Source organism: Castanea sativa, chromosome 8, assembly GCF_040712315.1.
Source record: "Castanea sativa cultivar Marrone di Chiusa Pesio chromosome 8, ASM4071231v1".
Taxonomy (NCBI): Eukaryota; Viridiplantae; Streptophyta; class Magnoliopsida; order Fagales; family Fagaceae; genus Castanea; species Castanea sativa.
The window spans coordinates 10047124-10072044 of record NC_134020.1 but is presented as its reverse complement, the minus strand read 5'-3'; the positions used below and the strand labels follow the sequence as shown (position 1 = coordinate 10072044).

General features: G+C 43.3%; 1 protein-coding gene and 1 long non-coding RNA gene across 2 annotated transcripts; both read right to left on the bottom strand.

The window, feature by feature from the left end:
- Positions 1-292: 292 nt before the first annotated feature.
- Positions 293-2711, bottom strand: LOC142607265 (uncharacterized). Its single transcript, XR_012839281.1, has 3 exons — positions 1069-2711; positions 798-968; positions 293-710 (listed from the first exon to the last, which is right to left on the bottom strand). It is a non-coding gene; the product is annotated as an uncharacterized LOC142607265 (long non-coding RNA).
- Positions 2712-4280: 1569 nt separating this feature from the next.
- LOC142607264 (acyl carrier protein 2, mitochondrial) lies at positions 4281-6971 on the bottom strand. The gene is made up of 2 exons (XM_075778692.1): positions 6684-6971; positions 4281-4748 (listed from the first exon to the last, which is right to left on the bottom strand). Exons 1-2 carry the CDS (start codon positions 6882-6884, stop codon positions 4572-4574), a joined length of 378 nt encoding a protein of 125 aa, XP_075634807.1. The 5' UTR covers positions 6885-6971; the 3' UTR covers positions 4281-4571.
- Between the last annotated feature and the right edge of the window lie 17950 nt (positions 6972-24921).

The following is a 24921-nucleotide window of genomic DNA, read 5'->3' as shown; positions in this document are numbered from 1 at the left end:
CGTCCTTCCTAGTAGCGTCGGATTTCAACTCCCCCACCAAAGCCTTCAACTTCTCAGCCTCGTCCTTGGCCTTGTTCGCCACCTCGGCCCATGTCCTACAGTCGTTCTTGATCTCTTCTATTCTTTTCTCTAGAACGATCCTCGACCTGTCCATCTTTGTGGCCTGCCTGGACGCAGCTATGAACTTCGACATTGCCTACATGGAAGAACAGAAAGTTCAAAAGATAGAAATAACATTGGGTAACATGGTTAAACTAAGACAAGGCCAAGATGGTCACCTTAAAGAGATTGTGGACGCCAGAGTGCTCGAACTCCTTCAAAGACATGTCATAGCATGCAGCCACGTCTTCGCCTTTCACAGCCTCTTGGAATCGTTCCCAAGCCAGATCCTCATTCTCCAACAAATTAGTAGAAATCCTTCGAGGAGACTGGGACGAATCAGGAGCTGGGACTTGGACGGAGTGACGCTGATAGGCGTGGACGAGTCTATATCAACGACCGGGACGGGCGGCTGGGAAGGAGGATCAGGCCTAGCAGTCTCGGGCCTGGACGACCCAAACTTGGCCTTCTTCCCCCGACGACTGGGCAAGCTAGCCAAGTCCACATGCTTGGACAAGCTTTTTCTCTTATCCCCAGAGCAGGACGAGCTTCAGGTCTGGCCACTTCCTCGACCACCTCTTTCCCCTTGTTTTCCTTCATGGTTGTCATTCCTAAAAATAAAAACAAATAAATGAATTATAGTAACAAAATATAAAAAAAAATATAATACACACGTTTTAAAGAATAAAAACACTCACGTCTACGGACGGTTAGTTCGTGCGCGAGAGCTTCGACGGACGGGTCGGGACCAAGTCCCCACCTATGTAGACGTTGAAGGGTCACCAACGAGTGAAAATCTCTCTCGGGGTATAGACGAGCCCTGTGGACGCGATCATGGTGGAATTTACTCAGAGAAGGTCGCCTAACAGCTGCAAAAAGAAGAGAAAAATTAAGGTTAGACCACTGTTTAAAAATAAAACACAACAAAATCAATATAAAAAAAAGGAGTGAAGGAAAAACATAACATACCTTCTTGATGAATGTTCCCTAATTCTCCGGTATAAGGAGGGAATGTATCTCTACCAACCTCGATAGGAGACCCCGCCCAGAAACCAGAGACAGAAAAATTCTGTCTTCCAATTTCTGTCAGACAAGGGTAAGGACTTAATCAGCCTACAGTCATTGCCCCTGGCTGTAAACTGATAAAAGCCTTGAGATTGGCTTATCTCGGAGGGTTTATAACAATACAAGAACTCGTCCACGGTGATAGGACGGTTCCCATCAAACACCTCCCTCCACAAGACTTGCATAGAGACAATAAGTCTCCACGCATTGGGGGTTTAAACTGACAAACCCCCAAGCCCAATCTGGTAAGCAACTCCCTCGTAAAGGCATTTAAAGGAAATCTAAGTCCCCCTAACAGGTAGGCTTCGTACACACCTATCCCAAAACGAGGTTGACAACACCACTCCCCTCTGACGGCTAACCTAGGGTTCAGATCATCTAGAATCCGGAACCAACTCCTAAGAGCGTCTAACCTCTTCTCGTCCGTCTTTGAAGGAATTTCTATGGCACAACTATATACTGTTTCTTCTTCGTCTAAAGGAGAGGACGATGGGACGCTTGTCGAGGTATCAGCCCCCGAGGCTGTCCTCGTCCTAATACTCTCTTGGAAGGTTTCTACAGGAACTCCAGGAACACCAGATGTGTATTCCTCGGTAATATGGCCACTACTACTACTGCCATCACTGGAGGTGCTATAACTAGAGGAGTCGTGATACTCGTCTATGGCCTTGACCACACTATCGCTAGACGAACAGGAGGCCATTGAAAACGTCCTAACACTTAAAAAGGAAAGCTGGAGTAAGGGTAGAGAGATTACCTGGCTCTAGACGAGGGACACTAAGGACGCTGAGGATACTCCTAGACGAAGCAACGGATGAGAGTGTCAAAGCAGAAAATTTGAAAAAGTGAAAGAGGCATGAGAGGGAAACCACTATTTATAGGTAGAAGAGTCTCGGTAATCGCAATGACAGAATTGATCAGAAGGCGACACGTGGCACATGCCTCGAAGAAGTAAACCTACATGACCAACCCCCTATGGATGTGTGACACGTGGAACGTTTCTAAAAAAAAATAAAAAATAAAAAATAAAAAGAGAGAAAAAAGAAAAGAAGAGACTCGTCCTAAAGTCTGTCAATACGCTGCATAACCCCTGGACGTGGGGGCAACTGATGAGGGATAAAGACGCTCAGACCGTCCCTGGACGGTCATCGCCTCGGCAGCCGTCCAGGAGTTATCATCAAGACGAGGATAACGCACAAGGCCGTCCTTGGGTGATAGCGAAGCTACATCCCTCGTCCAAAGGATGCGCACAACCCATCCCGAGAGGACTCGTCCACGTAAAGACTCATGGACGAGGCTTTTACACTTAGAATTGTTAAGCACATTTTACCATTCCGTAATACACGCATAACTTCCGATGACCGTTGTGTGAGAAAATGCAACTGTCAGGTGGTTATGGGAGTTATCCAAGAACCCCGGACCTCCAGAAATTCAGGGGAGGTTACAATTTCAATAACTGCCCCCAGGACACTATATAAACAGCCATTCAGACCAATGGAAGGTACGTTGCACATTTTCCCAAGAAATTAGAACTCCAAAGATATAGAGAGAAAACTGACTTTACCATCGGAGGGTTCTTGGCCGGCGATCCCGGTCACCTTTGATCGTTTTCTTTTGTTTTTCAGGCCATTAGAGAGCGAGTGTTCCTTTCAAATCTGGAGCATCCAGCCTACTGATTTTCCTCGCATCATCAGGACTTTTACCGAGCACCCATCAACGAACACTTCAATCACTGAAAATAACTTGAGAAAATTATACTCAGACAACGCAACCACTCAATCAAAGCAACTCTAATAGTATATTGTGCTATACTAAACTAGTTAAACAAAACCCAAGTGGCAAAAGACTAACTGATGAAAAAGAAAAAAAAAAAAAAAAAAAAAAAGCCCCTTTGGACTTTGGTGAGTAATGATTTGAGCTGAAACTATCTATGTTAACCCAAAGGGTTTCTTGAGAAACGAAAAGAGTGAAGTGTAATCAGAACCTTTGTGTTGCCTTCTTCAGAGCCAATACAACACCATCACCTCCTCCTCCTTATAAGCAAATCCCAACAACAAAATCATCCCCTACAAAGAGAAGATCACAAACTCCGCAAAACAGAACCCAGAAATCCTAAATCTCTGAAACAAAACAGAAAAAACAACAAAGAAACAAAACAAAACAAAAATCACATTCCTCTATGTTCCTGGTTGGCAAAATGGACTCGGGCTCCGACCACTTGGGGTAGAGGTGACGGAGGAAGGGGATCTAGAGTCGGGTCAAGTTGTTGCTAGGATTGTAACAATGATGTCCCAGGGGCATTCGCCTTCACGACGTCGTTCCCTACTTCCATTAGTGTTTTTTTTTTTGTGGTAATTAATGTTTTTCAGCAAAATTAAATTCAAAAATAAAAAATCATCCAAAACGGCGTCATTTTGGTTAATAAACAGCAGCACCTAACAGAAAAGTAACAGAGGACAAAATTGACAAAATTTAAAACTTAGAAGACTGAAATGACAAGATGAAACTTAAGAGACTGAAATGACAAAATGTGAAACTTAGAATGTCGGTTTTGCATTTTAGCCAAATTTTAATTTTAAAGACTTCACTTCTGTATGTGCTATCTCAAGTTGGATGATGTTGCAATAACTTATTTATTATGATAGCTACCTACATAGAGAGAAAATCAACCAAACAAAATAAACGTGACCAATCTGTGGTGGACCTGGTGGTACAATTGTATAACGAATAGCCAGTGGATTGCATTTACTTTTGGTTTCAAATCTTTGTTACCTACAGAGCATTGGGACAGATTATTGAACATAAGAGTATTAAATATGGTTTAGTAGCTTATGAGCAGCTATAATTCTATATCTCATGCAGGTTCCTAACTTTAGAAGCTTCTTGTTCATAATCTATGCACAAAATCTATTCAAGAATATCCATTTTATAGAGAATAAATGATATACTCAGAAAGAAGACAAATATATTTCTCTTTAGCAAAGAAATTATAAATTAAAAAAAATTAAATGAAGAGATTGGAAGATATTCAAATAACTTACCATATAGTGCCAAATATCAAATTATGCAGAGTATTTCAGATATATTAAATTTTCCAAGCAACTGAGGCTTCACAATAAACAGTAACCTACATTGTTTTTATTAAAATGATTCATCGTCATCGATAAAGCAATTTTCAACCACTAGCTTAGCTCATTACACTCAGTTTCCATCAACTAGAGAAACAGAATTGAAGTTGGCACATGCCCAAAATATACCCCTTAAACAGGAACTAAAAGTACTCGAAAACCAAGAAGTATTTCGCAAAAGGCAAAAAAGAAATAGAAGTTTCAAATATCCGAAATTTCTACTCATAGCTAATTTCTCACAGAAAACATGTGAAAATTATGAGGCTTCATAGATTCCCTCTACTTTGCCTGAGGGTGAGAAGCAATGAAGTCAACAGCAAGATTGATGGAATTGATCTTGTCTGCTTCCTTATCAGGGATCTCAAACCCAAATTCTTCTTCAAGTGCCATCACGATCTCTACAGAATCTAAGCTATCTAATCCAAGATCATTCTGAAAATTGGCATTTGGTGTGACCTGCCACACCAAAACAAACCATAATTACAACGAGCAGTAAAATAAACACAGGTGTAAAAATAAAAAATAAAAACAAACAAATAAACAGATACTAATGATCGGTATGTCTCCATGCAACCTATTGTCCCTTTAGGATGATAAATAGTAGAGCCAATAGTTTCTCCATTTCTTGATATAAGGTTCCCCACAATATATAATGGAATGCTTCCATTGGTTAATACTTTAAACCAAGAGGAAAACGAAGAACGATTTGGCAAGGATGACCATAAAACTGCCTCAAACACAAGACTCTACTCAATAAAGAATTTTTTCCCAGTCCCTACTAATTGAAATCAAACCCATTGTATTGGAGATCAAGATAGATATAAACTGAAAATATAAGTTACAGACTAGAAATGGTCTTCACTCAATATCAAATAAACTGGAATTGGGAAGTTTGACCAGATATGAAGACGACTATATTTCGTAAGATGAAATTAGCAGCGTCAAACCTTGTTATGAAAGTGCAAGTTCATAGAAGGTTTCCTTGGACATATGAAGCCTTTCATCACTAGCAAGCCAGTTACTTATTCAAACCAACTAGCAAGCTATTTGGAAGACTAAAGACCCTACTAAGGAGGGTTTTTTTTTGCTTGGACAGCAGCCCATGGTAAAACTATGGATAATCTTCGGAAGAGAAAATTCACCATTGTTGACTGGTGCTGCATGTGCAAAATGGATGAAGACTGTGCTATTGCAATGAACTTGTGGTCTATGGTTTTCTCTTTATTTGGTCTCTCTTGGGCTATGCCTTTCTCAGTGAAAGAGCACCTAGCTTGTTGGAGAGGTGGCTTTACGGGTCATCAAAGCGAGGAACGTATGGAACAATATTCATCTTTGTCTAACATGGTACACAGCTTTATAAATTATCATTTTTTAGGTACAATTGTACTTCTGCACATAATCAAAACAAGCTAAACAAAACACACTTGGAAGGAATGTAATTCTAGGTCCTCCGAGTATTAAATCTGCTGACAACCAAAATCAAAGCTAGTTAGAATATTTTGTACTAAGGCATCAGTACCCTGTCTTCATCAGCCCATATTAATTAAATTGAGTAGATACTAAATATAGGCATGACCAGATGGTAGTTAAATTCAAGAGGAAGGTCTCCTGCCAAAAAAGCAAAAGCAAAACATAGTCTATAATAAATGAGTACATGGTGGAGTACTGGAGTATCTTCTTCTTCACAAAAAAGAGAGAGAGCTATTATTAGCAAGGAACACGAGAACTAGATCATCATACAACCTCCCAAAAAAACACATGATTCACCATCTCTAGAGCTCACAAAAGAGTATAATCATTTGCAAACTACATTCTTAAAGAAAGTTGTAAATCCAGGCACCTTATTGCAAAATGCAAAAACCACCCCTACAGTACACTAGCTGCAGACAAAAGAGAATCAGAATGCTATGACGGGCCATACAAATACAAATACAAAAGGCCATGGGAGGTTTGTTGAAAACATTAGCCCAACCTTTTTAGAGAGCGTGCCAAAATATGTAGTAATTTTAAGTGACCCATACGGTACCTGACCTCAAAAACATAAACATTAGATCAAATAAGGTTTTTATTTCCATTGGATTTTGAATTCATGTTCTCATTTGGTTGGGAGTGGATTTGAGCCAGGACTCACTATGAAAATATTCCTTCGTTATTTGATTTGGCTATAGGAAACAGTAACACAGTCCCCGATGCCATGCCATGCCATGCCATTTGATTTGGGTGAGTTATTTCTTTCAGACCAAAAATATTCATTCCTTCACTAACAGATTTCGTTTCGAAATTAATTAGGGTTTGGAAGTAACAAATAGAAATAATAATAATAATAATAATAATAATAATAATAATAGCTTTCTTTGCAGACAGATTTCATTTCTTGACTCCCCCACTAACCTTGGAAGGATCGACCTTCTGGAAGTTTTTGACGACGGAGATGACACGATCGGTGACCTCCGATTTGAAGGAGGTCCTGATTTCCTCGGAGAAGAAACGGCGCCGTATGGCATTGAAATTGAAGGGCGAAGAATCCGCGCCCACGTTCACCCTCAGGTACTTTTTTACCAATGTGCTCCTCGCCATCGCCGCCATCGCCATTTGCAAACCCCAACCCTTTCTCTTTTTCCTTTTTAACTAATAACTTAAAAACAACAACAACAACAACAACAACAACGTATCTTTCATGGGTCGGTACCCTTATGTTTTTTAGTGGCTATGGTACCCACCCCCGAAACCTTGACCATCAAAATTAATGGTTTTTAATCTTGACCGTTTATTCAATTTTAGTGAGATACCCAATTACCCAATAAGACAAGTTAGCATATAAAAGCAAAAAATAATATAACCAGATCCTATCAGTTTTCTCTCTCGCCCTCCCAAACTCAACTGATCTTCTCAAAAAAAATAAATCTCAGGTGCATATGACATTAGAATTGCATAATATGAGAATAGAACCATCAAATCTCATGTGGTTCTTTCAGATCAAATGTGACAAAAGTATTATTAAATGTGATGTTGGAATTGTACAATGTAAATATGGAACCGTCAAATGTGAGAAAAAAATAAGAGAACCCACCAAATATGACAAAAGAACTATCACATGTGATGTTAGAGCTGCAAAATATGATAATAGAACCGTCAAATATGAGGATTTAGTAACTTGGTATAGTAGTTTGCCTACTAGTGGGTACTATACCCCAAAAAAAAGGGATACAATAAAATTACCCATCTTTCATATTCATAATAGGGTAATTATATGGTACCAGATACTCACTAGTAGTTATACCAGGTAATTAAATATCACGGTTTCATTCTCCTATTGTATAGTTCCAACATCACATGTGACTGTTCTTTTGTCACATTTAGTGGTTCATTTTTTTTTTCTCACACTTGATGGTTCTATTGTCACATTCGTTAGTACCAACATAACATTTGATAGTACTTTTGTCACATTTGGTGGTTTCCTTTTTTTTTTCCTCATATTTAACGATTCCATCTTTACATTGTACAATACTAACATCATATGTGACTGTACTCTTGTCACTTTCGACGATTCCTTTATTTTTTCTCACATTTGATGGTTCTATTGTCACATTCAACAATACCAACTTCACATGTGACAATACTTTTGTCAAATTTGGTTGTTCTCCTTTTTTTTTCTCAAATTTGATGGTTCCATTGTCATATTAGAAAGTACTAACATCACATATGCTCGAACTTTTGTCATATTCAATAGTTCCATTGTTTTTTTATTCATATTTGACAGTTCTATGGTCACATTAGGCGAAACCAACATCACATATGATCGTACTTTTGTCATATTTGGCAGTTTCCTTATTTTTTATTCACATTTGACAATTTCATTATCACATTAAGTAGTACCAACATCATCTATATATATATATATATATATATAACTGAAACCTCTGAAACTCCCACAATTTTCCATGTCAGCACAATATTAAAAAAAAAACCAAAAAAACTTTTCTAAAGCTAAAAAATAAATAAATAATTAAACACAAGAGCTTTTCTAAAACCCAAACCCAATATACACTCTGCCTTCTCTTTCTCCAAAATTCATGCCTTAAGCTACTTCTACCGGTCCCTCAACCCAAAGCTCCTCCCCTACCAGCTCCCCCAACGTTCAGACCCATGGCAAATCTCCTTCCTTAAACCCACAGCAAAGACACTATACCCACAAAGCTCCTTCTACCAGTCCCTCAACCCAAAGCTCCTCTCCTACTAGCTCCCCCAACGTTCAGACCCACGGCAAATCTCCTTCCTCAGACCCACGGCAAAGACACCAAACCCACATATTCCTCAATCAAAACCCACCATACCCACCATACCCACAAACCAACAAAGATCTCCTTCCTTAGAACAAAGATCTCCTTCCTCAGAACCACGGCAAAGACCACTTCTCCTTCCTCCAAAATGCAGACCACCAACCATCGTAGAGATTTCCTTCCTTAGACCCACGACAAAGCATCCAAAGAATCAAAACCTACCATACCCACAAACCAATAGATATCCCTTTCCTCAGACCCACGACAAAGACCACTACCGCAAGCCACAAACCACCCACATGCCACGTAGTCTGATGCGGCTTAAAATATTTTGTTGGGTAAATGCGGCTTCCTCAGACCCATGGCTTCAATCTTTATCGGGTAAATAACTACTGAAGTAAAAATCCAAAGGTTGGCTAATAATTAGATTAGATGAGCTTTAACATGTGATTTTAATTAAACCGCAAACACATTCCTATACATACTATCAATTTCGTTCCTTTGTCTTGGGATCTTTATTGAAATTTCTTATGTGTGTAATCCAAGTAATAGGGTGGTATATGTATATGCTAAATTGCTAAATTTCTTCTAAACACACAGCAAATATATGGTTGTTGTTTTAAATCTTCTTTTATGGGACGAAGTTTTAATATCATTGAACAATTTCTTATTCGTTGACATAGTTGATGTTAAGCTCCTTTGGAAAGTAAAAGAAAAATCAAAATTTGATGATTTTTGATGCATTCATTCATCTTATGCATTTAATTGTAGGAAAAGGAAACTGAGTAGCTGATTATTTTAAGAAACAACAAAGGATCCTTGAAGGTTGTTTGGGTATACTCTCTTCTAAACACATAGTAAATATATGGTTGCTGTTTTAAATCAGTATTCTGTTTTTTATAGTTTGATTGAAGGAACATGAGAGAGTTTGAATGTTAATGTTGATTATAATTTCTCTGTACTGATTCTGATGTTGGGTTTCTCCCAATTATGAATATTCATTGGTTAGAAAAGTAAGTGAACATGAACGGAAACACATTTGGCATATATCACTAAATCTGTTATATCAATTTTGCAAATGGAGGATCTTGATCCATTTAATTTAGTGCACAGTAGCTCAAAAAGCATTTTATAAATGGAGGATCTCAATTTATTTCATTTTAGGTTCTTTACACCCAACTAAAAAGCTATTAATGTTTTTTTGCAGAAAAAATATAGCTTCATGGTTTATGTTTTGACTGTTTTAAGTTCAGACTTAGAATAGTTTGGATTTCTTAGGTTTCTTTTTGGATTTTTTAAGCATGGATTGGGGTTGCAAATTCTTTTTAGTTTGATTGCATTATGGTAATTACCTCTTACTAAAACACTTCTCTCTAATAAAGAATAAGATATTAGCGGTGAGAAAATTGGATGGGTAGATTTTTTGTAGACCATGTGACCCAATTTTTTGGAGATTGTAGAAGTATAAGAGTGTTTAAATTGATTGGGAGACCATATGCAATTAAGAGCATGATTTATATCAATAAGCTACCTATTTAGATAATCTTAATTTTTTGGCAAGTTTTTTAATTCTTGGTAATTCATGTTGACAATGACATTGATTTTGGGTTTTTGCTCATTTAATTGGATGTCTAATACCGTCCTATCTTAGAAACTCGATTCATGAGAAAGTCAGGAAAATTGTTGGGACTACCTTGCTTGAGATGGTTTTGTAAAAACTATAGGGGAATTAAATCTGAATTTTCAATTTTTAGTGAGTTTAAATCTGAATCAACATAAAATCTGTGTTTTACATCTAAAATCTGCACTTTTTTACAACTAAAATTTGCTCTGCACTGCACTGTTTCACAAAAATCTACACTGGACTGTTTCATTAGAATCTGCACTACACTGCACTGTTTCAAACTTTCTGCACTGCACTATTTCTCTTCTATTAATGTTTCTTGAACGTTGGTTGAAAATTGGATTTTTACTGTTTTGCATGCAGGGATTTGGCATTTTGTTATCTAGGTTATTTGGTGTAGACGCTTATTTTTTGACAAGCCCAAAAGAGAGGAAGGCCCAAAGTCATGGGCTGAGGAAAGTATTGTGGAAGTACCATTAAGCGAGTGGCAGGAACAACGAATAGTGGGTCCAATAGACAAATAAATGGATCATGAGGAAGTAAGTGGGCCTAAAAAGGCCCGGAAGAAAGTAACCACGAATCCATGGGCTGTATAGATATGGAAAAGTGAGAATGGGCCATAGCTGCTACGGCAGGCCTAAAGTAGTGCAAGTAAAGAAAGTAGGGGACTGTGGAAAACCCATAAGCCCTAAAGGAAAAGTGAGAAATGCTTGGGCCGAGGAAGCCCAAGAAGTTAGTAAAAGCCCATAGGAGACGTAGAATTGAGAAAGGGCCGAGGACGCCCGAGAGAGTAAGTGGGCCAAGAACGCCCAAATGGAAGTAGGTGGGACAATAGGAGCCCGCAAGTAGCAAAAGGGCCTAGAAGGATCATTGGGCCTTCGGAGAAAGAATGAACTAAAAATGTCCAAAGTGGCCCAGCAGGCTTAGGGTCAAGAAGGCCTCATGGCAGGCATGACATAATTGCGTGGCAGGAAGCAAGTAACAGGGGCTTGGAATAAAAGGCTTGGAACAGCCTATGAACAAGCATGGCTCAGTCCTCAGAAGATGCAAGCCACAAAAGAAAGGTCGGGCAAAATAACCCACACCAAAAGAAGCCAAAAATAAGCAACAGGCTGAGCAGTTTGACGTTCAAACTACGGCAGACAGATGAGCAGCAGGTAGGATTTGAACAAGCACGGAGGTAAGGCACGCGCAAAGCCCAGGCATCACCAGCCTGTACCCAGCCAATATAGGAAATGGTGAGGTAATGGGTCAGAGGTAAGGGGGTATGGTCTGGCGGTGGGGAGGGGGAAAAATCTATTTTTGTGTTTCCTGCTCAAGTCCTTTTGGAAGCAATGTCCTACTGGGGAGTCATGCGAACCAAAAGAGGCAAGGATGAGTGAGAACCACCAGGTGCATGCCGTGAGGGGTAAAAGGAAGGAGAGTATTCATCTCGTGGCAGGTAGGAATGCCGCAGGGAGTGAGCCAAACAAAAAGTCTTCTCTGACTGAGGCAGGGTAGCACTGGCTGGGTGACTGACTAGTCAGTGACGGTCGGCAAAGGAGCCCATGCCAGACAAAAACGGTTAAGGGCTAAAAGGGTAAAAAGCCAAGCACGGCTAAGGCTATATAAGAAATCCTACAGTGAACGACTAGGGAGGAGAAAAAAGAGGGGGGAACGAAAAACGGGAGAAAGGGAACCTCTGTAAAATAGTAGCAAAAATTATAGAAAACAGGGGAATTAGAGGGCGCAAAGAAGAAATGAGAGAAAAGACAAACGAAAGAAAGAAAAAGAGTAAAAGAAAAAGAAAACAGACACAAGAAAGAAACAGAGTGAATGGAGTGATTGGCATGTACCGAATGGATTAATCTCCCTCTCCCCTTCTAACTCATGTTCTCTATTAACCAAACAAAGAATCTCGATCAACCAAAGTCACTTAGGCCCGTTCCTTCAAAGCAACTAATTTCCCCTCAGAGAAATTAGTCGTGTTGAGGGAGTGGTTCCCTTTCCTGACACAAGCTCTGTAAAACAGCCCATCGCGGCAGGCTAACGTTTGTTTCCTTAATACGCTCTTGACTCTCCATCTGACATTCATTATTCTGATATTATATTGTAAAACGACCACCCTGCATTAAGGCCCACTGACCATGTTGTTTAAATCTCTACTGTTTCTTGTCCTCTTTTACTATATCTGCCTGCTATAGCTAACGTGACAGTTTTGCCTACCGTAAAGATCTGATCACCAAAAGGCATTGTTTGTGCACAAGCCAGACCAGGAAGGTTTGTTCCCGGACTGGTCCCAACTCTCCAACTCAAAAGAACATCTTGGGCCCAGTATAGTAGCAGGCGGCCCAGCCTGACATTGCAAAAGAGGCCCACACATTTAAATTGGTGACTTCACTAGGGAGTTGGGAAGCAGACAGATACAGAGATCCTCGCAAACAAATGCCGCCAAGATCCAGAACAACACGCAATATGAGCGCTATCCCCTCGCAGGCTAAGTCAAGGCCAGCAATGCCTCATCAACCCAACCAAGCAGAAAACATCAATGATCCAGGGGTTGAGCCCCAACCGCAGGCAAGGAATCCCGCTGACGGGATCAATGCTTTTGTCGAGGTGCTGCAAGCACTACAACACTCACAGCAGCAGATGATGGAGGAAATACGCCAGTTAAAGGCTGAAAAGACTAAGGAAAAAGGAAGCCAGCATGACCCCGAGCATGTGGCTGAAGAGACGCCAGTCGGAGGCATCCCGCAAATAGAAGGACAATGCTATATCACCATGGCCGAGGTGGCAACCCTCTTAGAACAAGAGAGGGCTAGAGCACCCAAAGAAAGGTTCTACGCACGCAGACCCCCTATCCATTAAGCGTGCTTAGCAAGCCATATCCAGAAAGATACGAGCCACGCACCTTTGCACAATATGACGGCAGAAAGGGGAGTGCTGTAGAGCAAGTGTGCAAATTTATCAATACTCTAGGCCTGTATGCGGCAGATGAGGACTTGTGCCTGCGTGAGTTTTCGAAATCACAATGCGACCGTGCCTACACTTGGTACATCGGTCTGAAGCTAGGATCTATCCCAACATGGGATGATATGGTGGATGTGTTTTGTACTAAGTACTTCCATGGAGAGGAAACAGTAACACTTGCCACCTTGCAAGCTATTAAGTAGAAAAACCGAGAAGACTTGATGGAATACATCAAAAGATTCAGGGACATAACGCTGGATTGCTATGACCATTGCGAGGACAAGACATTGGTGGAGATGTGTATGACGAATATGATCAGAGAATACAGAGCTGTTCTGGAAAACTTGGAAATTTCCCAGTTTGCACAACTATTACAAAAAGCCAGGAAGACCGCCCAATCAGTGAAGCCAAGTTCCGACAAAAGGAGTGCCCCACAGGCCATGGCAGCATCCACCAATGAAAGGAAGAGAAAGACAGACGGGAGGGAATACGATACCCCTCCGCCAATACCATGTACTCCTAAAGAATTGGACGTTCTTTTAGATAAGTGGATAGCAGATGGGATTTTTAAGCCTAATCAAGTTGCCAGGGAGCCCACAGCAGAGGAACGAAGGAACCCACGCTTCTGTCGCCTGCACAACTATGTGCAACATCCTACGGCAGAATGTTGGGCACTCCGTAGGCTGGTGCATCGAAGGATCAAAGAAGGGACCCTAGAGCTGACGCAGCAAGAAGATCAGAGGAACCCACTCCCGAACCACAAAGGGAAAGGCGTAGCAGCGGTGGTAATCTATGCGGACCCTGGGGAAGACGAGGAGGAAAACCTAACCCTGCCTGCCACGGCTATCACCACTTTATAGAGAAGCTCTAAGTTCAAAAATCTGTTCAACCAGCTAGGTCTCACAGCGAAGGAATGAAAGACGACCACAGAGGCTCTAGTAAGCATCGCTTCTGGGGCAGGAATAGAATGCTTGTCAGCAGAAGGTACAGAAGATAGGGCTCTCCTTCAAGAGTCAACCGAAATCATCTTCAGTGATGGATATATGGAAATGGGCTATCCTGACCACAAGAGACCCTTTTACTTGGCTGCGTCTATAAACCAGATCCCCATCAAGAGAGCCTTGGTGGATACTGGCGCCTTGGTAACTTGGTACCTTTGAGCACCCTGCAGGCAGCAGGAATCTTAGAGAGAAAGATCCAAGGGTGCCCAATGGAGGTAACAGGGTTCGGTGGGAGTGGAGAGTACACTGCTGGTCATATCCAACTGTGGTTAAAAGTAGGTCCTATAGCCTCTTTAGCCCGGTTCCACGTAGTAAAGACAGAGGGTTCATACCATGTGCTCCTAGGAAGGCCATGGCTGCACAAGCACCGGTTGGTACCATCCACTTATCACCAGTGAGTAAAGGGAAGGCTGAATGGCCGCATATATGTATAGCGGCAAACCCATCACCATTTGAGTAGGAAGAGGCTCATTTAGTGGAAACAATGTTTTACGACCAATGGGCACCGTCTGGGGAAAGCTCAGTATCAAAACCAAGGGGTACTTTTGTCCCTAGGTGGGAAGACGTTCGAGACGACCTAGAACCTGATCTAAGGGAGTTACTCTCTCAGAAGTAGAAAAGAAAGGAAGCGCCTGCCGCAGAGCTTGACGATACACCACGATGCGTCAGGGTTCGAGGACCCGACGACAGGATTGTGTATAAATTATGAAGGCGTGTGGGGCTCATGAGTGAGACATAAGTAGGCCCAGGAGTGAAGAGCAGCGCAAAAGCTTGATATGTTGCGTAGCTCAGGAAGACTCGGAAGAAGGAAATTGTGACGAAAGAAACGAGGAGGTTGCGGTGGACAAGGATGCGTAAGTTACAGCAGAAGAACAGACGGAGGAAGTCGACTTGGGATCCGGCCCGCAGGAGCCAAGGCCCATTTTAATCAGTTCAAAGTTGTCAGAAAGAGAAAAGTTGGAGTTCGTACTATTATTAAAAGAATACAAATATGTTTTCGTATGGAATTATAGTGAAATGCCAGGATTGGATCCTGGGTTAGTAGTGCACACGTTGAAAGTGGACCCGGAGGCCAGGCCAGTATTTTCCATACCGAAATAGAGGAACAAATAGTCAAGGAAGTACAGAAGTTGTTGGCCGCAGGATTCATTAAACCCATTCAACATCCACGATGGTTATCCAACATTGTGCCAGTAAAGAAGAAGAATGGGCAGATAAGGTGTTGTGTAGATTTCAGAAATCTTAATAAAGCCTACCCAAAGGATGAATTCCCGCTGCCAAACATGGACCTATTGATAGATTCTGCAGCAGGAAATGCCATGTTCTCCTTTATGGATGGGTTCAGTGGGTACAACCAGATCAGGATGGTGCCGTAGGATGTGGAGAAGACTGCCTTCAGAACACCCATAGGCAGCTTTTACTACACAGTAATGCCATTCGAGTTGAAGAACGCAGGTGCAACTTATCAAAGGTCAATGACGGCCATTTTCCATGACATGATGCATCGAGAATTAGAACAGCGGGAGGAGCACATTCAAGTGTTGAGAAAGGTGTTTGAAAGGTGTAGGACCTTCAAACTTAGAATGAATCCCCTCAAATGTTTGGAGTATCCTCAGGGAAGTTCCTGGGTTTTCTGGTCCATAGTAGAGGAATAGATATGGACCTAGGCAAGGCTACAACCATAGCCACAATGAGACCTCCAGCTACAGTAAAGGAGTTGAAAAGCTTCTTAGGGAAGGTCTCATACATTCGAAGATTCATCCCAGGGCTAGCATCCATCACCTCTGCCTTCGGGAAATTACTAAAAAGGGGCAAAACTTTGAACGGGGGAGGTACAACAGGCAGCCTTTAACAGGTTGCAGCAGATTATGATAAACCTCCCTACTGTGTAAGCCCCAGTCTGCAAGAAGCCACTGTTATTATACTTAGCCACCAACCAATGCGCCGTGGGTGCACTGATCACTCAGGAAGATGGAAATGGGGTAGAACAGCCAGTATACTACATCAGTCGGGCCCTAAAAGATGCAGAAACTCGTTATCCGAGGACAGAAAAGGCATGTTTAGCAATTGTGTACGCCTCGCAGAGGTTGCGACACTATTTCCTAGCTTATGAGGTGTGGCTGATGACTAAGTCTCATGCTATCAAAGCCTTATTGCAACAACCCATCCTCTCCGGTAGGATATCCCAATGGTTGCTGCAACTATTACAATACGATCTAAAAGCAGGAATGCCCAAAGCAGTAAAGAGCCAGGCTATAGCGGATTTGCTAGCACAATTCCTAGGAGAAGAAGAATTTCCATTAGATGACAGAGTCCCCGAGGAAGTGGCTACGGCAGAAGAAGTTGGGGAACGGTGGTTGATGAAGTTTGACGGGTCTTCTACCGCCCAATCAGGGGGGTGGGAGTAGTTCTATATCACGAAGAAAACGAGGCTGTAGCACTATCATTCAAGCTGGAGTTCCCTGCTCAAATAACACGACAGAATATGAGGCCTACTTAACTGGGTTAGCCAAAGCCCTTGAGATGGGGGTCAAGCACTTGAAGGTGGTGGGAGATTCAAACTTGGTGGTCTGCCAGACCAAAGGGAGCTTCTCCTTGAAGGAACCCAACCTAGCTCCTTATCGAGCGATGGCCCAGAAGATAGAAGAAAGGTTTTCAACCTTTGAAATAGAACATGCGCCGAGAGGTGAGAATCGATTCGCAGATGCGTTGGCCGCGCTAGGCTCACAAATAATATTTGAAGGAAATAGTGCCAAGATAGAAGTCAGCAAGAGAAAAGAATCAATTATAGAAGTTTTGAAGGAAAAGTTCTGGGAAGAATAGTGTGAAGAGGATTGGCGAAATCCCGTAAGGGAGGTTCTAATCAAGGAAGGCGAGCCTGCAGAGTTGAAAATGTTAAAAGACTATACTCTGGTAGGAGGAGAACTGTACCGCAGGATGCCAGGAGGGATCCCGTCAAATTGCGTGGGGCAAAAAGAGACCCAGAGAAAGCTGAAAGAAATGCACGAGAAGACCTGCGGATCCTGCGGAGAGATCAGCCTCTACTGCAAACTCCAAAGGGCAAGTTTTTATTGGCCCAGTATGGGGAAAGATGTGGACCAAGTCCAAGTCCAATGTGAAACCTGTCGACTTGCGGTTGACGGGGAGGAAAGTTATGTTGTGTTTGCCAGCGAAGATTGGAGGGAGCCATTCACTCAATACCTAGCAGAAGGCGTCCTGCCGCAGAAGCACAATGAGCGTTATAAGCTCAAAAGGCTAGTAACACACTACTTTTTGCACAACGGGGTCCTTTTCAAAGAAGGATATGATAGAGACCCACTGAGCTATCTGGGCCCCGAAGAAGCAAAAAGTATGATAAAGGAAGTGCACGCAGGAGAATGTGGAGAGCATCAAAGAAAGAAAAAGTTATACAGGTGCCTGCTGCAGATGGGTTACTTCTGGCCTGCCATGAAGAAGATAGTAGAATTTGTAAAAAAATGCCATAGCTGCCAAGTACAGGCCAACTTGATCCACACCCACCCGCAGCAATTGCACAGTATGGTCACCCCGTGGCCATTCCACACTTGGGGGCTTGATTTGGTGGGGCTCGTTAACCCACCATCACGTGGGTACATATGGATCCTGGTCGCCACGGAATACTTCACCAAGTGGGCAGAAGCAGTGCCACTTCGTAAAGCTACTAGGGGGCAGTGGGAAACTTTATCAACGAAAATATAATAGTAAGATTCGGAGTGCCCCATAGAATTATTAGCGACAATGGCACACCATTTGTCAACAACGATGTAAGGAAAATGCTGGAATTCTACCAAGTTAAACACCATCGATCATCGCCCTATTATCTGCAGGAAAACGGGCAAGCGGAGGCGACGAACAAGGTTCTCATAAAAATCATCAGTAAAATGAGCTAGGAGTATACAGGAGGATGGGTAATGCACCTGCCAGATGCCCTCTGGGCCTACAGGAATTCACCAAAGTCAGCCACAGGATTTTCGCCTTTCTCTCTAGTCTTCGGAACGGAAGTGATGGGTCCGACAGAAATAATGACCCCCTCCCTACGTGTTATGCAAATGAAAGAAAGGGAAAAAGAGAAAGAAGTCTTTACAGCAGAAAGATATGAGGACCTGGAAGGGTTCGATGAGAAGAGAGAAGAAGCTTAGGAACATAGCCGCAGATACAGGCAAAGGATGACAGAAGCCTACGGCAGGATGACCAAAGAAAGGGTATTCGTGGAAGGGCAACTCTTACTGAAAGTAGTGGATTATGTGAGAAGAGGCATGGCAGGACCATCTAAATTTGCACCTAAATGGGAGGGACCATTTGTGGTGAGGGAGGCACACCCCACTGGATATTACCGACTAACTCAGATAGATGGCAAGGACTTGATGGACCCAATTAATGGGAAATGGCTAAAGCATTATCATGCGTAGAAAGAAGAAGAGTGAAAGGTCACGAAACCACTCTAGAATGTCATTTTTCTTTTTCTTTTTCTTTCTCTGATATTTTCCTTTGTTTCCTTTTATCTTTCCAAGTGGCCATGTCACAAAACAAAGGATTGTAATATGCTTTCATGAATATGTAATGAAAAGTTATGAGGCATTATAAAAAACATCCCATGTCATAATAAGTAGCTAAGGCAGTAGCATCGCATAGTTACAAAACCCAAGTTATGGCAAACCCGCCAGATAAGTGCACAAAAAAAAAAACAACAACAACAACAAGGGAAATACGAAAAGGGATTAAACAGAAAAGAAACTAGGATCACATCAATGGAGGCCGGAGATGAGAGTCTGGTCACCAAAGAGGCTAAAACCATCAGTGCCAGAAACGAGGCGCTCACGACGACCCTCCAAGTCTGCCACCTCCTTCCGCAGAACCTCAAGATGCGCATCAATAGCTTCAATGGCAAGCTGAACCTTCCTCATGAAATAAGCACGGGCAATCTCATGAAGATGGTCCAAAACAAACCCCACGGCGAACCCCACGCTGACAAGTTCCTGAATCGCTACCCTCCATTGAAGAATCCTCTCGGTCGAGATAGTGTCAACAAAGTTGTGCTCAACATCATTTATCACATTGCCCAGCAACTTCAGAAAATGCTCTCTGGTAGAACGGCCAAACCTGAACTCCCGCATGAAGTCACCGCGGCTGCTATAAATTGCCTTGAGGTGGGAGGCGCAATTCTCAGGAACCCTAAAGCCATGGAAATCAACACAGGGAGGCCCAAAACCCCAGAAATCTTCTGGACCGAGGTCGTTGACCTCATGCTAATCAAATTGGGTAAAGAAAGCCGCGGCCTCACTCGCTGGATTAGGTGCTGTGGCAGAACTACTACCCACTTTAAATTGAGAAGGAACGATAGGGAGTAAACCTGGCAGACGGCACCAGAAGCGGAATAAGAACACATGACTAAGTAAATTGAAACACACAACGAATGAAGAAAAAAAAAAAAGACTTACTAGGGCCTACGGGAGTGGGGGCTGTAGGAATGGCAGAAACGGGTGCTGTGGGTGTGGCAGAAGTAGTTTCAGTAGGCATATCTTTGTCCGTTGCCATTTCTTGTTCTTCGGAGGTCTCTGCAATAAGAAGGAATGGGCATGCAAAAAAAAAAAAATATACATATATATATATATATATATATATATATATATAACAGGGAACCATAGCAGGAAGAATATTATGTGTAGAAGAGAGATAACAAGAAGAAAGAGGGAAGGAAGTTTGGCGACATATGGAAATACGTACCCAAGTATTCAACTCCGTGCCCGAAACTTTCCTCCTTTCCTTCAAATTCTGAGACTCTCTTCTTCCTAGCCGGTTCATCATCAGAATCCTCTAGGATATCCTTGGATTCTTCGGAGGATAAGTCTACGGCAGGACCGCGTGTGGCAGAATCAGGAATGAAGGAAAGGGTGACCACCAAAGAAGAACCATCCCTCACGGCCTGAGATAGAGATGCAAAAGGGTCATTAGTGGAGATGATGAGCGGCGTAGCCAGGGAAGTAGCCTCAGCTTGAACAACAGCAGCAAGAGAACCCTTCTCCTGGGAAGTGGGCGTCGAAGCAGGAATAATAACGGTCTCACTGACCCCCTCAGCAGGAACTCCCGGTGGAACAGCAGGAGTAGCAGGGGTTCCAGCAGGAAACACCGCTTCCGCCCCATCAAAGAAACCCTTCGTTGGAACGCCCTGGGAGGCAAAAATCTCTACGGCCGTGGGACGGTACAAGGAGATGGGTTGAGGGTCAACATAAAAAGAAAAAAAAAAAAGATGAAAGTTGGAGACACAGGAATTAAAAAAAATAAATAAATAATAATAATAATAATAAAGGAATAAAAGGGAAGAAGTCATACCTCAAGCTCAGGTTCATCCAGCGGAATGAGACGGGTAGCAGACGAGTCCTCCTTGTACTTTGACTACAAAAGAAGAAATAAAGTAAAGGGAACAAGCCAACACGGATTAGCCGTAGAAAGAAGTTCTAAATGAAAACGACAAAGAATAAGGAAGAGAGTTAGAAGCGACATACCCTCCGCTCGGTAGTGGTGGGCGCTTGGGGGGGAGAAGTTTTCCTTTTACTGCCTCGTGTCCTACTAGAGGGAGGAGCGTCAGTAGAGGGCCGAGGAATGGCAGGCTTGGTCCTGCCTGCGACGGAACGTTTACTGGAGCGGGTGTGAACAAGGGGAGGAGTGGTGCTCTCCAACACTACATCACTCATAGGAGGCACATCACTTTCGAAGGGAAAAATATCTAAGCAAGTCTCAGAGGAATCATCGCCTACCTTCTTCTTCGCAGGCTTGGATTTAGCAGAACTCTTCTTTGCCGGCACAGGAACATTGATCACCTTCACCCTCTTTTCCCAGCTTGTGGGGTAATCACCATCATGCCAATACCACCCTTGCTCCTCCTCAACCCACTCAAATATGGCAGAATGGCTTTGCTTCCTAACATAAGCCCGCATAGATGTAGAGGGCAAAAGCAAGCGGGGATTGGTGGAGACAACCATGCTAAGCCCACTAGGCGGAATAAGGGAGAACCCACGGCTACCCAAGACCTCTTTCTTAAACGAGATCATCACTGCTTGCCAGTACCTATGCATAGCAGCGGTACACATACCTTCCCTCTGAGAACCTGGGATAGTAACGGTTGTGAAGTGTTGGCTCCAGAACTCGAAGGCAGTATGCCGCAGGAAAGGTCGGATAGAAGTTGGGGACTCCACAAGAAAAGACAAACCATCAGGAATGTCTTGGTCAAGTCCAAATTGCCTTCGCACACGATTGGCAGGATAATGTACATACCTGACACCTTCATTGGCCAAGTAAGGTAACCACTCAGCATTGGCTACCAAATATGTTATGCCCCTCTCATCAAACTCAGTCAACGGGGTGGTGGTGCCAACAATATCAGTAAAAGTACCCATAACGGAATCCATACATGTATAACCCTTGCCTAAATCCCTATACGCCCTCCAAGAAAACCCAATTCCTTTATCAAATAATTCAATGATAGGATGCCCAATTGGCTTTAAACCAGCCCAACGAAAAGCCAAAGGAAAATCCGAATCAAACCTGCCACAAAAGTCCATAATAATCTCCGGACACGAACTGTACTTCCCTCTAGCAAAGCGCACGGGCCTACACTTAGTCAGATGCTTGGCACAACGCTCATACAACATGTGCTGCAAAATGGTGCTGTGAGCGGAAGTAGTAATCAAGTGACAAGAGCCCGCCTGACTCTCGTTGCTCCACAGGATGTCTAGTTGGACATACAGATGCCCCAAGAACATAGGTGCCAGCGGCAGGCTCACCCCAGCAGCAATCTTAATAGCCAAACGAAAATACAGAGGCTTCATGGCATAGTGGGGGTGAGAACCAAAAACACACTTACATAATTAGAATGCTACAAAGGCTGCGCGGTTGGCAGCGGCGGAAAGCTTCGAGTGAGAACTGATCCAAAACGACAATTTTGCGTTACCACTCATTCGCTTCTTCAATTCGGCTTCTATGGCTTCTTCTTTCGCGGAGAGCTCAAGGGTGGCAGGATCGACGTCACCGAGAATGGGCAGAAGCAACTAGTTAGCCACGTCTTCCAAAGTTACGGTAATCTCACCGCAGGAGAGAAAGAAGGTATGGGTGGTGGTGCACCACCGGCGGATTAAGCGGTGGAGGTTAAATAAGTCCCTAAAGTTCGCCAAATAGCGGGATTGAACGATGGCCTTCAGTACGCCGGCCCGCTGAAGCAAACCCATGAAGTGTGTGTCCGACAACTCTCGGTCTACCCACTCCTTCCAACCCGAAGCAGCGCCGCACCCAAACTCGAAATGAATGGGTACAGGAAGTGAAACCCCCTGGCGGATGGAGAGATTAGAGATCGAAGAGGGCAAGGGAGCCCAAAAGACATCGGGGCTGCGCCGGTAAAGAGCGAGCCATACGCAGCCCGCCGACAGCAGCATATAGTCCCCAAGAACCTTAGGAAAATGGCCGTGAACATCGTACCAGGGTTCTAGGAGGGGTGTGCACTCGTTGTAAGGGTCGCGCCGCTCCGCTTCTTCATCGGAATGATCTGAGTCGGAGTAGGCGACCTCTTCGTGCATAACAAGATCATCAGCAATCTCCTTCCCTTTACGGCGGGAAAAAGATTGACCTTTTGCCAGAGTCATATCGTATCAGTTTGAGGGAAAAGGAAACTCGCAGGGATTGGGAAGGGAAGCACAGAAAAGAAAAGAGAAAGGAAGGATTGTTTGTACCCGGAATCTGAAAAGACTTGGCTTTAAATACCCGTGCTATGGGGAAGGGTGCGAAGGGATGCAATGGGTCAGTCAGAAATGAAGGAAGAAGTTAATGAAGCGGAGACTATACTTCAGAATAACTGCTAAACTAGGAAAGTCGAAGAGACAACACTGTTCATGGGAGGAAAAAAAAAAGGAGGGGAAACGTGTATGGGTTGGGGTCCACTTTTCGAAAAAGCCCGCGAAGGAAAAGGAGAAAAGGAAAACCAAAAGTATAGAAAAGTCTTTATTCACGTATGAACTGCGGAAACATTTCATACATTCAGGGGCCTAAATGTAGACGCTCATTTTTTGACAAGCCCTGAAGAGAGGAAGGCCCAAAGTCATGGGCTAAGGAAAGTATTGTGGAAGTACCATTAAGCGAATGACAGGAACAACGAATAGTGGGTCTAACAGACAAATAAATGGATCCGGAAGAAGTAAATGGGCCTAAAAAGGCCCGGAAGAAAGTAACCACGAACCCATGGGCTGTATAGATGTGGAAAAGTGAGAATGGACCATAGCCGCTATGGCAGGCCCAAAGTAGTGCAAGTAAAGAAAGTAGGGGACTGTGGAAAACCCATAAGCCCTAAAGGAAAAGTGAGAAATGCTTGGGCCGAGGAAACCCAAGAAGTTAGTAAAAGCCCATGGGAGACATAGAATTGAGAAAGGGCCGAGGACGCCCGAGAGAGTAAGTGGGCCAAGGATGCCTAAATGGAAGTAGGTGGGACAATAGGAGCCCGTAAGTAGCAAAAGGGCCCAGAGGGATCATTGGGCCTTCGGAGAAAGAATGAACAGAAAAGGTCCAAAGTGGCCCGGCAGGCTTGGGGTTAAGAAGGCCTCATGGTAGGCACAATAGAATTGCATGGCAGGAAGCAAGTAACAGGGGCTGGGAATAAAAGGCTTGGAATGGCCCATGAACAAGCATGGCTCAGTCCTCAGAAGATGCGAGCCACAAAAGAAAGGTCGGGCGAAATAACCCACGCCAAAAGAAGCCAAAAATGAGTAGCAGGCTGAGCAGTTTGACATTCAGACCGCGACAAACAGATGAGCAGCGGGCAGGATTTAAACAAGCATGGAGGTAAGGCAAGCGCAAAGCCCAGGCATCACCAGCCTGTACCCAGCCAATATAGGAAATGGTGAGGTCATGGGTCAGAGGTAAGGGGGTATGGTCTGGCGGTGGGGAGGGGGAAAAATACATTTTTGTGTTTCCTGCTCAAGTCCTTTTGGTAGCAATGTCCTGCTGGGGAGTCATGCGAACCAAAAGAGGCAAGGATGAGTGGAAACCACCAGGTGCATGCCATGAGGGGTAAAGGGAAGGAGGGTATTCATACCGTGGCAGATAGGAATGCCACAGGGAGTGAGCAAAACAAAAAAGTCTTCTCTAACTAAGGCAGGGTAGCACTGGCTGGGTAACTGACCAATCAGTGACGGTCGGCAAAGGAGCCCATGCCAGACAAAAACGGTTAAGGGCTAAAAGGGTAAAAAGCCAAGCACGACTGAGGTTATATAAGAAATCCTACAGTGAACGGCCAGGGAGGAGAAAAAAGAGGGGGGAACGAAAAACAGGAGAAAGGGAACCTCTGTAAAATAGTAGCAAAAATTATAGAAAACAGGGGAATTAGAGGGCGCAAAGAAGAAAGGAGAGAAAAGACAAAAGAAAGAAAGAAAAAGAGTAAAAGAAAAAGAAAACAGACACAAGAAAGAAACAGAGTGAATGGAGTGATTGACATGCACCGAATAGATTAATCTCCCTCTCCCCTTCTAACTCATGCTTTCTGTTAACCAAACAAAGAATCTCGATCAGCCAAAGTCACTTAGGCCCGTTCCTTCAAAGCAGCTAATTTCCCCTCAGAGAAATTAGTCGCGTTGAGGGAGTGGTTCCCTTTCCTGACACAAGCTCTGTAAAACAGCCCATCGCGGCAGGCTAACGTTTGTTTCCTTAATACGCTCTTGACTCTCCATCTGACATTCATTATTCTGATATTATATTGTAAAACGGCCACCCTACATTAA